This window comes from Pleurodeles waltl, chromosome 3_1 (assembly GCF_031143425.1).
Source record: "Pleurodeles waltl isolate 20211129_DDA chromosome 3_1, aPleWal1.hap1.20221129, whole genome shotgun sequence".
Classification (NCBI taxonomy): domain Eukaryota; kingdom Metazoa; phylum Chordata; class Amphibia; order Caudata; family Salamandridae; genus Pleurodeles; species Pleurodeles waltl.
In genome coordinates this window covers 555068414-555081532 of record NC_090440.1, presented here as the reverse complement: position 1 = coordinate 555081532, position 13119 = coordinate 555068414, and the positions used below count along the sequence as shown (strand labels likewise).

At 45.2% G+C, this 13119-nt stretch overlaps 1 protein-coding gene across 8 annotated transcripts in view; it reads right to left on the bottom strand.

The window, feature by feature from the left end:
* Nucleotides 1-8511: 8511 nt before the first annotated feature.
* The window catches only part of KIF23 (kinesin family member 23), a 177695-nt gene continuing 173087 nt past the window's right edge, over nucleotides 8512-13119 (bottom strand). For all 8 annotated transcript variants that reach the window (XM_069222930.1, XM_069222933.1, XM_069222931.1 and 5 more), the window contains 3 exons: nucleotides 10781-10862; nucleotides 10342-10412; nucleotides 8512-9715 (listed from right to left, as the gene is read on the bottom strand). In XM_069222930.1, the coding sequence (XP_069079031.1) occupies nucleotides 9700-9715; nucleotides 10342-10412; nucleotides 10781-10862 (169 nt within the window). In that variant the 3' untranslated portion in view covers nucleotides 8512-9699. The remainder of the gene's footprint in view (nucleotides 9716-10341; nucleotides 10413-10780; nucleotides 10863-13119) is intronic.

The following is a 13119-nucleotide window of genomic DNA, read 5'->3' as shown; positions in this document are numbered from 1 at the left end:
CAACAAAGCATATGTTAATTTGCAGTCTAATAGGTGCATTAAATATTTTAGCACCGTTGTATCCTTAGTGTTTTTTCTTAATAAGCCCCTTTTCAGACATCATAAGGAATAGTTTTCATTTACAAATGTAACACTTCCTTCTTGTTGGCTTTCTTGCGTCTCTAAGAACAACCATTATGTTTTCTGGTAATTTCAGATGAACAAATTCTAAGTCTTCAAGAGCTAGGATGAGAGACTCTGGTTCTGGGTGTAGTACCCTTCCTTCTTCCAAGGTCTTGTTGTATTGGCAGTTTTTAATGTTCCCCTATGCCATTGCTATTAGCTTTGACAACCATGGCTGCCTTGCCCACTGAGGAGCAATTATAATTAATCAATTTGCTTCTCTCCTATTTGCTGATCACTCCGTGTAACAGTGGTATGGGGGGAGGGGGAAGGATAAGCAAATGTCTGACAGGTTTATCCAGAGAGCATTCCCCCAGAGACCGCTAGTATGGCTGTCTGGATGCACAGTTTTGGCACTTTGCATACTTTGATGTTGCAAAAAAGATTGATTGTTGGTATTCCCCACTTCCAAAAGATCATTTCAAGCACTTTTTTATTTAATTCCCATTCGTGTGAGCATAATCCTTGTCTGCTTCTGTATTGAATTTTTTCCCAGGAGGTGTACTGCTGTTATTTCTATTTGCCTCTGTGTGGCCCATTTTCAGAGTTCTTGGGTTAGTCCTGATAAAACAAGCCATTGCGTTCCTCCATGCTTGTTGATGTAAAACATATTTGTCTGTTTGGATCAATATTATTTTGCCTAAGAGCTGCTTCTGAAAGGCTTTTAAGGCTAAGAACACTGTTTTCAGTTCCAGGATATTGATGTGTTGTATAGTATATTCTTCTTTCCAGACTCCTCTCACTCTGAGCAAGCCCATGTAACGCAAATGTTGTGACTGTTGGAGTTGGCTGCGGAAATTTTATATGCCATGAATTATGTGATATGTTCCACCATGCCATTTCCTCTTGAACTTTTTTGTGTGACAACCACTTGATATTCTGGTCTCCCTGTTACCTGTGACCGCTGGTTTTGAACCCATTCCTGAACCGCTCTCATGTGTAGTCTCGCATATGGGATAAGAGGGGTGCAGAATGCCATCTTCCCTACTGTCGGAGCATGCCCTGGGCTGCTTCCAGGAGTAATGACTATTCTCTTTTCACTGTGGCACACCTTCACCTGGATGGAGTTGATTTTTGCTTCAAGAAACATCTTCTAATTTGGAGTTGGTGATGACTTCTCCATATTTATTGAGAATCCTAAACTGAATAGAGTTTTCATGACTTGTTGAGTGTGCTTTTTGCACTTGTTGTGCTAGTTTGCTCTTACCAGACAGTCATCTAGGGAAGGATAGACATGTATGTCTTGTCTCCTTAAGTGAGCAGCTACTGCTGCTAGGCACTTTGTAAACACACTTGGAGCAGATTTCATCCCAAAAGATAGTACTCTGGACTGGTAGTGATTTTTGTTCACCACAAACCTGAGGGTTTTGTTTGTGTTTTGCATTCATAGGGATATGCAAATATGTATCCTTTAGGTCTGTTGTAGCCATGTAATCTCCTGTGCAGTTGCGAGATGACTTCCTGCAAAGTTGTCATCTTGAATATTTGTGTTTTTATTAGCTTATTTGTAAATCTTAGGTCTAAAATTGGCCGTAGAGATGTTTACCTTTGGTATGAGAAAATATGTTGAGTAGTTTCCCTTGTTGGTACCTTGCCTTCGTACTCTTTCTATTGCTCTTTTTTCCAGCAATTTTTCAACCTCCTTGAGTAGACAGGGTGTTTCTTCCTTTGAATGGGCCTTCTTTTTTGGTCCTCTCTTTGGAGGTATCTTGTCTAATTCTATGCAATATTCATATTGAATGATGTTTAGGATCCATTTGTCTAATGTTCATTTTTTATTCTGCCTCCCACAGGTAGTGTGTGGTTGAGGCTGTAGTGTTCTATTTCGTATTCCACTGGTGTTGCTAATAAAAGCTCTTGTCTTGCTGGAAATCATTTGTTGGTAGGGTATGTGCTCCCTGTGAAGCCATCGCCAGTCCCTTGTACTTCCTCCAAAGGACTGTTGTCCTTGTTGTTGGTATTTCCAGCTTTGTTGGGATGCTAGTGTTTGGCTGCTCTCCTAGAATGATTGTTGCAGAGTTCCTGCTTGAAAATGTCGTCTTCTAGTGGGCCTGCATAATGTCACTGCTCCTCTTCGCATCCCTCCTCTAAACTGCAAAGCCCCCATAGACTTTGCTGTGTCGTTATCCTTCAGATGTCTTATGGTGTCATCAACCGTGCTCCGGAACAACTGTTCCTCATTGAAAGGTGCATTCAGAATATACGCCTGAACCTCCGGCTTGAACCTTGATATTTGCAATCATGAGTAGCAGCGTGGGATAACCCCCATCGTCTGTCTGTCAGTGAGTTTTGAGGCTCTCGTGGTTCTTGGTGCACCTGCAGAAGATGGGGGAGGGAAAAAAACACAGCAGGACTACTTCAGGCGTGGAACTGACCTCTTTCTAAGTCCCTTGACATGCAGGTACGCTTTTGCGGAAGTGTTGTCCTCCTGGTCACTCGGAATCCTCTTCTTGGCAAGATGCTCCCAGAGTGGACCCAATGGATAGCAAAACAGGGGACTGGGTAGTTGCACTCCGTGCCTGCTGGTGCAGAGAAATAGCTCCTCCATTCCAAAGTAGATGCTGGCTGGTTGGCAAGGTGCTGGCTGTTCTTCAAGGCTCTGGGCAGATGCACAGATGCAGGTTGAATCAGATCTTTGCAATTGTCTGGGCAGGAACAGGCAGGGTTTTGGGCCAAGTCCACAGCTAGTCAACAATTCTTGTGTCTTAAGCTCTTTGTCCTGGTTTGGAGTCAGGCAAATCTGAGTTCCTGGTGTCAGTGGTCCACCTAAAAATTGAATTTAGGGGCATTAAGTGGAGTGTAAGATAGTAGCCAATGGGCACTAACCCCTGGGGTGACTACACCCCATAGATGACCAGACCACTTCCTGTGTGGCATTTTCCTGACCCAGAGCTCCTAGTTCCACAAAAAAACAAGATGGTGGAACCCTTTCTTCGTGGAGCACATCAGGCTGCCCACCTTCGGGATGGTGCTAGTCTGGAGGTGGCACACACCTACTGCATGGCTAATTTCCTACCTATCTGGGTGCCCAAAGGGCCTCAGGTCAGGGGGTGGCTTTCCCCAGGTCAGGGGGAAGCCAGAGTCGCATTTCAAAGGGCTGCAGAGGCTTTGAAGCCTCCAGCCCAGATATGCTGATTTACTACACATCCTGCTGGAGGAGGTGAGAACACCTTCCTCAGGAGCAGGAATTGTTCCTGGCCTCATGAAGTGCATGCTCTCACCTCCAGGGGGCCAGAAACTTGTCTTTGGTGGCAGGCTGGTCGATACCAGTCAGCCAGCACACTAGAGGATTACTAGAATTCAGGGGCCATCTCTAAGGTGCCCTCTGGTTGCATGCCATAATAAACCCCAACTGGCATAAGTATGGATTTATTAAGATGAGTTGTTTGATACCAAATACCACAGGTTTCAGTGAAGCCATTATATGGCTGGGTAATTCGTAATGACCAGCTCCCAGTACATACCTTAAGATGGCTTCCTTGCAAGATCTAGTAATAGAACTAAACATCACAGGAGCATATCTACTCATGCAGGTATGTCCTCACATAAACACAATGCACCCTGCCTTAGGGCTCCAACACCAGCTGTATGGGTGACTTGGATATATTAAATGCAGTGACTTTGTCCTGGCACACCATCAGCATGCCATGTTGTGTTTTCACACATGGTTTGCACCATGGAAAGCAACCTGCAGTGGCAGTCTGCATGTAATTTGTAGGGGGTCCCTTAGAGTGGCATAATGCATGCTGCAGTACTTAGGGTTCCCCCTTTAGTACCCATGCCCTGGGTAACAGGGATACCATTTACTAGGAATTTACAGAGGTGCTAAAGTGTGTGCCAATTAGACCATTTTACCTTGTTTTAGGGAATGAGCACTTAAGACCTGGTTTGCAGGAACGCAGTGCACCTTCAGTCGAAAAATCTCAGTACCAGTGGCAAATAATGGGGACGACACAGTCAAAAAGGGCACTTTCCTCCCGACTCCTTTTGACGTTGAAGAATTCTTTGACGACGTATTGGTCGTCGAGTCCCTAGTTTCCTCGAGACACCTCATTTTTCAACATCGAAGCATCTTTCTCTCGTCAGACTTTCAACGATTTGGGTCTTTCTGGAGATTTTCCTCCTGCGGTGTCCCTTTCGAGGGATCAGAGGGGATCTTAGTCTTGGGGCCTGCCTTCAGTTTGAAAGTGCTTAGACGACAAGGCTCCATACGACAACCTTTTGGTACTCAGTCGGTTTACATCTTACCTCTATTTTCTTCTTCGTTGCCTGAGGTTCGACTCGATCCTCAAGTTGGCATCCGATGTTTCTCCCTCGGCCCCTTAGGCAATTTTCCTCCTCATCACTAGTCAGGCACATTCAGGGATGAGTTGTTCCTTGTCCCTGCATGGTGTGATGCGCTCTTCTCCCTCCCTCTCACCTTCATTGTCTTAGATGTGAACACGAGCAGGCACTGCAGTTGTCCCTTCGATGTCCCAAGGGCAGAGGTTGCAGACCAGGTTATGATCCTTCTGCAAACATTTGTGGTAGCAATTCTTGCATAAGCTGCAGAGGAAAAGACTGCTCCTCCTCATTAATCCTATCCTACAGTACCGCTAAGAATTTGATGAAAAACTTTGACAAACTTCTCACAAACTCTTCTGTCCTTGTGTTGGAGAGCCTTCAGCTACACCTCCAGACCCAACAGAAGAAAAAAAAAGAATCTGAAGATGCTGACCAAAGGGGGGAACTTCTGGGGAAGGGTGTACGACATTACAGCAAACACCAACTGGGGGATCCGTTGAACCCACAAAAAACATTGGACTACAAAGTTGGAGAATTCCAGACCAACCACTAGATGGTGGAATAATGCACAGCATGTGAATCCAGAAAAGATTCACGCTGCAAAAACTTAAACACATATGTCCTACTTTTTAAATACCACACACGCAGCCTTATGGGCATGCATTGCCTACCTTAGGGGTCCGAATAAGTATTAATAAGGCAGGTTTAAGCCTGACAATAGGTTTATTTTGCCAGCTCCATTTGAAATTTTAAAACTGTACACTGAGGCAGCAGGGGCAGGCCTGAAGACGTGTTACACTGCCACTCTAGTGGTGGCACAATGTGTGCTTCAGTCCACTAGTCACATTTAATTTACAGGCCCGAGTCTACAGGGTAGACAACACTAGGGACTAGCCAACTGCACATACACATTAGGGGCCAGAGCACAGACATTATCACCCCAGTATTCAGAGTAACCAAACCAGCACCAAATCTAACAAAAAGTGGGGGAGAATCTGCAAAAAGGCCCTTTCATTTCAGGATGTATGCTACCTCCTGACGGCCTAGATATATGTTGAGGCCAGAGCCTAACCTCAAAAGGGGTGGGAAACCAGTTGTACAGGCTGCAGGGTCAGACACTGCTGATATGCCAAGGACCTGGCATAACCTTGAAAAGGGAAAAACAATTGAGGGGGATAACCAAACCTTTGGGGAAAGGTTCCAAGAGCATGTCATGACTCAGTTCTCTTTAAAACATTCAATGGCCTAGTCTGCCTTTTCGCAGAACACGCAGGAACTGTCAAAAGGCATGACCACTAAGAAAACCTGGATATCCCAAGAAAAGCTGTGGAACTTATCCAGGTGTGGCACCGAAGCACCACGCTTTTCCCAATGGCCCTTCCTAAACAATCAGTTGAGTCTAGGCCAGTTAGGATGAAAACTTTGCAGCATCTCAGTCATCTTGACTGGTTTGGGTCAAGGATGCACTTAGCTCTTCTTGAACTGCTGGTAAAATGTCACCAACCACATCCGAGTGCAAAGGTATAACGTTGTAGGAGGCAGCTGCATTGACTGACCTCAAGGCAAGGCTGGCTGATGAAAAAAAACTTTTTTAAACTAAATGTTTCCATATGTCCGAACTTTCTTAGAAGTAGTCGAAAAGGCCTTGGAGCTCGCTCTGCTGGTGAACACCTACACCACTCTCAGGTGGGTTAAAACAAAATACAAATGTGGGACTGTGGGAGCTGTCCTATGGAGATGTACATCTTGCTGACTGACCGAAAAGCCAGACCATATGTTTGTCCAAGTGTGTACCAATGAGAGGCAGAAAAGGTTTGGTCATTACCTAGCCAGGATAAAGGACCTCAGTAAGGACATCCGTACTGGGGAGGTAGAAGACAAGGAATTCAGCAGCTCTCCTAATTACCGTACAAAAGATAAACTTTCCTTAATTGCTGGTCCAGGAAGGAAAACTAACCATATTGAGTGAATCATCCAAACTTCTGGCATCTTGCAGATCTACATAGCAATTAACCTTATCAAAGGATAGGGAATACTTATCTACATCACTTCCGCTGGTGTCCCCATATGGTTGACTCTGATTGAAGTCCGAGACAAAAGGTTGGTGCATTTTTTTGTACAAGATTGTACAGGTAATTGTATAGCATGCGAGTCTGAAGGACTTGTATTGGCTGCATCATGTCAGAAACTGGGTGCAGCCTTGGTCAAGACAACCTCAGCACAGAGTCCGGTACCACATTGGATTGTGGATCCTCCTCTGGCTCAGTTTGTGCCAAGGCTAATGCCCAAGGTACAGATTTTGGCATCAGACCCATAGTCTGCAGACAGTTCAGAATTTGAAGTGTGTTCAAGGGGTACAGACTGCAGAAGACGGATTTGCTGCCAGTAACATGACTAGAGACCCCAGCAGATCATTAAGGATCAACGTGTGCAAGAGGGACCCAGATGTGAGGGTGGGGGAGGAGTGGCCACAGTCATGTAAGATGCCCACACTTTGAAGGAGCTCCCACAGCTGTACCCTGTAATCCCTCTGCATCCGAACACTCATCCGACTCACGGGCCTCTCCACAGAGCGAATGCGTCTCGGAGGTGGTTGCGATGCGGGTGGTTATCTGACTGTCCCCCATGACGGCCCTGCAGTGAGCGATGAGGCAGGCCTGCACACCGCACCCACATTGAGGCCTCTGGTGGGACAAGCTCTGCAGCGGAGTGGCTGGTGTGCGGTGGATCGAGTGGTGCCCTGCCTCCATTGAGCATGCAACCAATTATCGGCGAGTACGAGCTGGGTGCAACTTCCTGGGCCAGCTGGTGACATCAGATGCGGCTGCGGTCGCTGCCGGGCTTGTTGTGGGCATTGCCCCGGCTGCACTCCGGAGCAGGCAGTGAACTCGACCTGGGCAACCCCCAAGGCACCTGCTGGCTGGAGACGGATCCTTGACGACCCACCTTCTTTTGCCCCAGAGCTCCTGAAATTCATCCTCGCTCCACGAACCCTGGGGTGGGGCCCCCTCGGCCCTAATACGAACTCTAGCTGTGATGCTGGGGGAGTGGGGCGCATGAGGCATTTGGTGGTGACTGTCACACCGGCCTGGGGGGCGCCTTCATTTGGATGGCATGAACTCCTTTTTGTGCTCCTTCTGAACTTGCAGCAGTTCCCGGTTAAACACTTGGGCGCCCCCCTGTTGCCCTGCCACTGGTCTGGGCTTTCCCCTCCCCCTCACTGCTAGGGCTCCTTATCCATCCAGCTGTTGGGAGAGCTGCCGTTTGTCTCCGCCACCATGCCCTTTGGTGGGGAGGGCAGGGCCTCCTGCTTCACCAGTATCCGTCTGTGCTGGGGCCCCGCTCCATCACCACAAGGGTGACTGAACTGGATATCAAGGTACTCTAATTCTGGCCTCCCACCGAGCCAACCATCCACTGATTCAGTTACACCCACACTTGCGGATATTATAGCAGCGATCCAAGGAGTTCACACCAAAATAGACACCGTTGCCACAGACACATAAAAAGAATTAACAAAAAAAAAAAAATCAGAAGAAGGAGGGACCCGGTTGCATACTAAAGATGCATAGCAAGGCCACGGCCAAGGATGAGAATAAATAGGTAAGAAAAGAATTCTTCAAGCAGTGAAAAAAAAAGAGTGGCACTCTGGATCCGCATCTGAGGGCACGGAGGAAAGAAATAACTGACACCAGGGTCCGCTTGTCACTTTGGAGTGGAACAAAGTCAGCACCAATTCACATGGCACCACCTATCAGCGCGCAGGAGCTCTACTTTTCGAGCCTCCGGATCCAGTCTGGTGTTGTGGATATTCACAAGTAGAGGAATCTGCAGTTAAAAATATCTATCAGAACAAGGCATTTAACAGTTTTACACCATCCCATTCAATATTTCAAGAAAGAATCTAAGAATCCATGTGTGATCCCCAAGAAGAATGTAAGGGGATCTGCCATAGCCAAGACACCAAACGCTACAATGAAAACCTAGAAACAAGCCAATAGTGGCTTTTTCTGTCAGACAAATTGCCACTTATGTTTGGTATGATGAAAAACACAGACACAAAACGACTACCTCCACATTTATATATACACATCTTCAATGTACATATCGAAGTTATTAGGTTTACAAAACCAGATGGTGAAAAAGTAAAGAACACAGATGCACAGGCTATTGTGAACAGGTGGGAAAACATCGTGTGGGGGCCTTAGTAATGATTCAGTGGAAAGTATGTGTAATTTCTAGACATATCAATGGTAAAATTACACATAGCATGTACGAATGTGCAAAAATAAATATTTCGATTCTGGGTCAAAATACATTGTGTGCCACAAGTTTTGCTGGTGTCACACATCTGGACAGGGTGTAGGGGAGATGGGGATCACTTTTAGGGAACATCATCACCATGCACAGCAACAAAAAAGAGAAACATCCCGATAATCATTGACTTGTGAAGAAAAAAAAAAAAGGAACAGTCATCTAACAGGATCGTTCCTAAAAACTTTTCCAAAGAAAATCCCTTTACAAAAGATTTTATTAACAATGTGGGCTTTCTGATTGGCAGCAGAAGCTGCTTTGTCTCTGCTGAGCATCCCACTTCCGTCTGGTCCATTGCATCTACAAACATTACAAAAGTTTTATAATGATTAACAGCATATAAAAATATCTTAACAAGATATTCTAAAGTGCAATCTTGCAAGTAAGCAACTAGCAGCATTGTTGTACGTGTACACACGATTATAGAGATTCACCGACCTCCCTGGGGGAAAAAGGTCCAGACGCCCTCACACATTAGATACAGAAACAATACCAATCCAGGTTTCCAACTCTTAATACAGGGAGGACGTGTAACAAAAGTACACGGGTCCTCCATGCCAGTAGTAAAGCTGAGGGCTCCTCCAAATCCCTGCATGCTCTGGAGTCAACTTCTGAAAACCTTTCATGATTTCATCACTGTAAAATACTGCACAATATTCATAGAAATGTCAATGCCATCAACAAGTAAAAGAAGATATAAATTAATAAAAGCAGGCCATGTATAAAGTCGGTGTGCCTAATATAAATATACAAAGTGTTCAGAAGCATGGGTGTCATTAACTCTCCCCCTTGCAGTTGCTTCTCAGCCAAGCACTGTCGCTTAACAGTCTAAAAGAAATATCTTGGGGTGGGTCCTGTATTTTTTCCTTGAGCCACTGCACAATTAGTGTCCAAGAACAAAGTCAGGTCTCTTGTTGAAGACAATGTACATGTCATGATTCAAGGCTTCCTGCGCCTGGAAAGAGAAGAAAAGGACGTCAGAGGAAACATCAGAGGACGCAATCAGAACGCACTCTAGTGCTTGCGTTCCGGTGTTATCAAAGAGCAGTCTTCTGCTACACAGCCCAACATCAAACCACTCATGTACTTTTTATTGTGCGCATTAGGTGGTCCAATATCCCAATTTCTTTACTAATGTACCATCAAGTATGTTCAAACGCTAACCTATTATATAGGTGTGCCATCCTCAAATTACTGTGTGCCCACCACCTACCCCATAATCCCCCCTGCTGTTATACAGTCCAGAAGAAGAAAGGACATCTTTGGCCCATTCCTGCCCTAGACACCCCCGCCACTTTACAGTAGACCGTCTGAGATTATATTTTTCCGGAACCCAGTGTGAACCTCTCAGCCATACTGCAATGTGCATTTCTACAACATCTACTATGTGCCCATTATACACTATACAGACAAATGGCTACCAGTACCCTATAGGGTACAAGATTAGCACACTCTTCCTGGACAATGCCAAAAATAAAGATCTCCTGTGGTCTCGGAAGGCCCTCCAAGCTTCCGAAGTCAGCCATCACAAATGCCTGCAGATTGGGAGCTCTGTGCTCACATGCATCTAGCATCACTTACTTAGGTATTGCATGGTGCTGGTATCCAGGGCCGAGGTTAGAGCCAGCCCTCATCTCTACAGCCACAGAGCACTGGGAACACAAAAATACATTAGCTATGATTATCCGTAAAGCGCACCCCCTCTAGCCCACCTCAAATACATTGTTGGAGCACATGGCGACCATAAATCAAATCCATCTCCCTCGATAAAGACAAACAGTGAACATACCATGTCGCAGGAACACTTGAATGAATGCCAACCTCACACTCAACGGCAAATACAGAACCCCAACCACTCCGCAAAAAACCTTCCTACACAAACACTTCGTGAGACCCTAGTAGAGTGACCCCAGTAACATGCTCCCCGACAAGGCTGGTTCTGAAGTAAAACACAGTATATGATCAAAGGCCGAAAATGAGTGGGCAAATGAATGAGGCCCACTGCTGTGAGTACACTCACCCTGGTCTCCACATCCGTCCACTCAGAGTCTGTAGTCTCTTCCTGCTGTGCCTGGGCAGATGGGGAGGAGCGTCGCTTACGGCTTAAAGTCGTGATAATGAAAAAGTGTAAGAAAACACCCACAAGCAACGGTTTATGCAAACAAAAAAATATGAACAATGGTGCAAGCAGCTTTCTCAAATCAGTTTTGCAATGAAAATCAAAACGCAACGAGTGTCTATCAACAGGATCCATTCTAAAGCCCAGCACCCGAATGAATGGACTCGTTTTAGATGAAATGATGAACTGGACTCGTTTCTTAAGCGGGGTCCAGAAAACAGATTAGGGCACTGAGGACTGGTAGGAACATTAGGTAAATTAGCTGTAGCCTAGGAATGTGGTAACGAGACACAGCTAGTGGCAGATTCAACCGTGTTGGCTCATGCATGCCTATTCCAATTACCGACATAGCATTGTCAAACGGCCCGATGTCAAAATGAAATTTCCACACTGAAGAGTAGAGCCTTAAAGCAAGACCCCACCAAAGCTCGGGTGCATCAAGCTTGAACCAGACCCACACGACATGGAGCCAGGACGTGTGTTTGAAGAAGCCTTTAACTGGTTTCTCCTCTTCTTGAAAATACACAAGTGTTGTGCAAGGCTAACACAATGAAGCACTGATTTTTCTGCCATCGTTTTCCATAATTCTGTATAAAAATACCAAACACTGTGCCAAGTTAACCACAAACAAAGAGGCCATAGGATCATTACCTAAGACACCCACGTCTTTCAAACATGGCACTTGAGGTTGCAGCCCGTTGCTTGCTATTAGTTTGGTAGTTTGTAACTTATTTTCCTGCTTGCGATTTGCTGGTTTAGGCTCTGCAGACCCACTCCCTCCCTCACCATAATAAAACCTTATTTACCAGTATCCTTCCGAGAGTCCCCTTCTGTAAAGAGGCATGTAAATCTTGTTCTTATCTTGTCACACTTGCTGTGCATTCAAAGACAGAGCAAATGCCAAGCTGTGTCTTCCAGAGAGCTCTGTGTTTACTTTGCTTTATGCTGACTTCAAAGTGAGAGCGTTTGCCCCAGTGTGTGCTAGAACAGTGATATAAAATACACACAGACCGTGCCAACATTGTAAGACTAACGTGTTTGGCTTATTTTTTTTTTGCACCAGGGTGTGAGCAGCTGTATCTGTCCCAAGGAAGTGCACGTGTAACAGGGCATCAATAATGGTGGGTCTCACATACAACCATGGCTCCTGAGACATAAGGTTAGGATCTGGTAGTTGTAAACAAATTAAAATAAAAGTTCGTATTTTGTCATAAAGTATGTCTATTGCCCGCTAGTGTCTAATAATAAAAGCTGCACTCTAAAGCCAGCCCCACGCCACATGCTTGCAAACAAAGACACAAATGAACATTTGGAATATAAAGAAAATGACGTTTGTTCTTTGCATAAGAGTCCCCTCCTTTACTATTTACATGGGCTAGAAACAAGCATTTGCAATGCAATAGGTCTCGCATTTGCTTGAGTAAGAGCTACTGGTATTGTAAATGTATAACTGGACTTTTCTCACCACATAAAGTGGTCAATCCTGCTGCATAATTTGATCCTCTCTGCCACATAATTCCAGTGGCCCTGCATATAACTAAAGAATACCCAGTTTGTATATTTTTCAAACGCTAAACTTGTACATAGGTGAAACTCATGTATCCCCAATCGATATGAAACTTCACGTACTTAAGTGATACTACTGTAAAGCGGTCCTCCAATCGAGTAAGCGCTATCTGAAACATCCCCCAATGCCCCCCCCCCCCCCCTCACTAGCTTGCAGCCTTCAGGCACAGACACCACAAAGAAACAGTGGCATGCCCAAAAACAAGGAAGAGGAAGAAACATACAGCCATGGAGCAAAAAGCGGAGAGGCAAAAAAATAAATAAATAAATAAAAAAAATTAAAAAAATTGTGTGCCACACTAAGGTATATGGCCGACAGTGCAATAATCCATGTAACAGGGCCAGTCTCCAAGGTGGTAACAAAGCAGCCTCAAGGCTGGACAAAAAGCATTTACATATTAAACTAATGAATTTTTGAAAAGCAGGCCAGGGAACAAATGAAAATGATGGGCGGGAGATGTGTGTGGTAAAAGCCCACAGAAGTAGATTAAAAAAACTTATCGAGACAGCGCATGCACACTGCTTGTTGCTCGACCTAAAAAAGGTTCTGAATACAATCTGCAGCCAATGATGCACATCCTGCACCAGAGGCCAACTGTGTGAATATGTTGCTGGTTGTTAGTGCCACTATTCATGTGATTTATTCTGTAAAACAGCAGAGGGGTCATCACCCA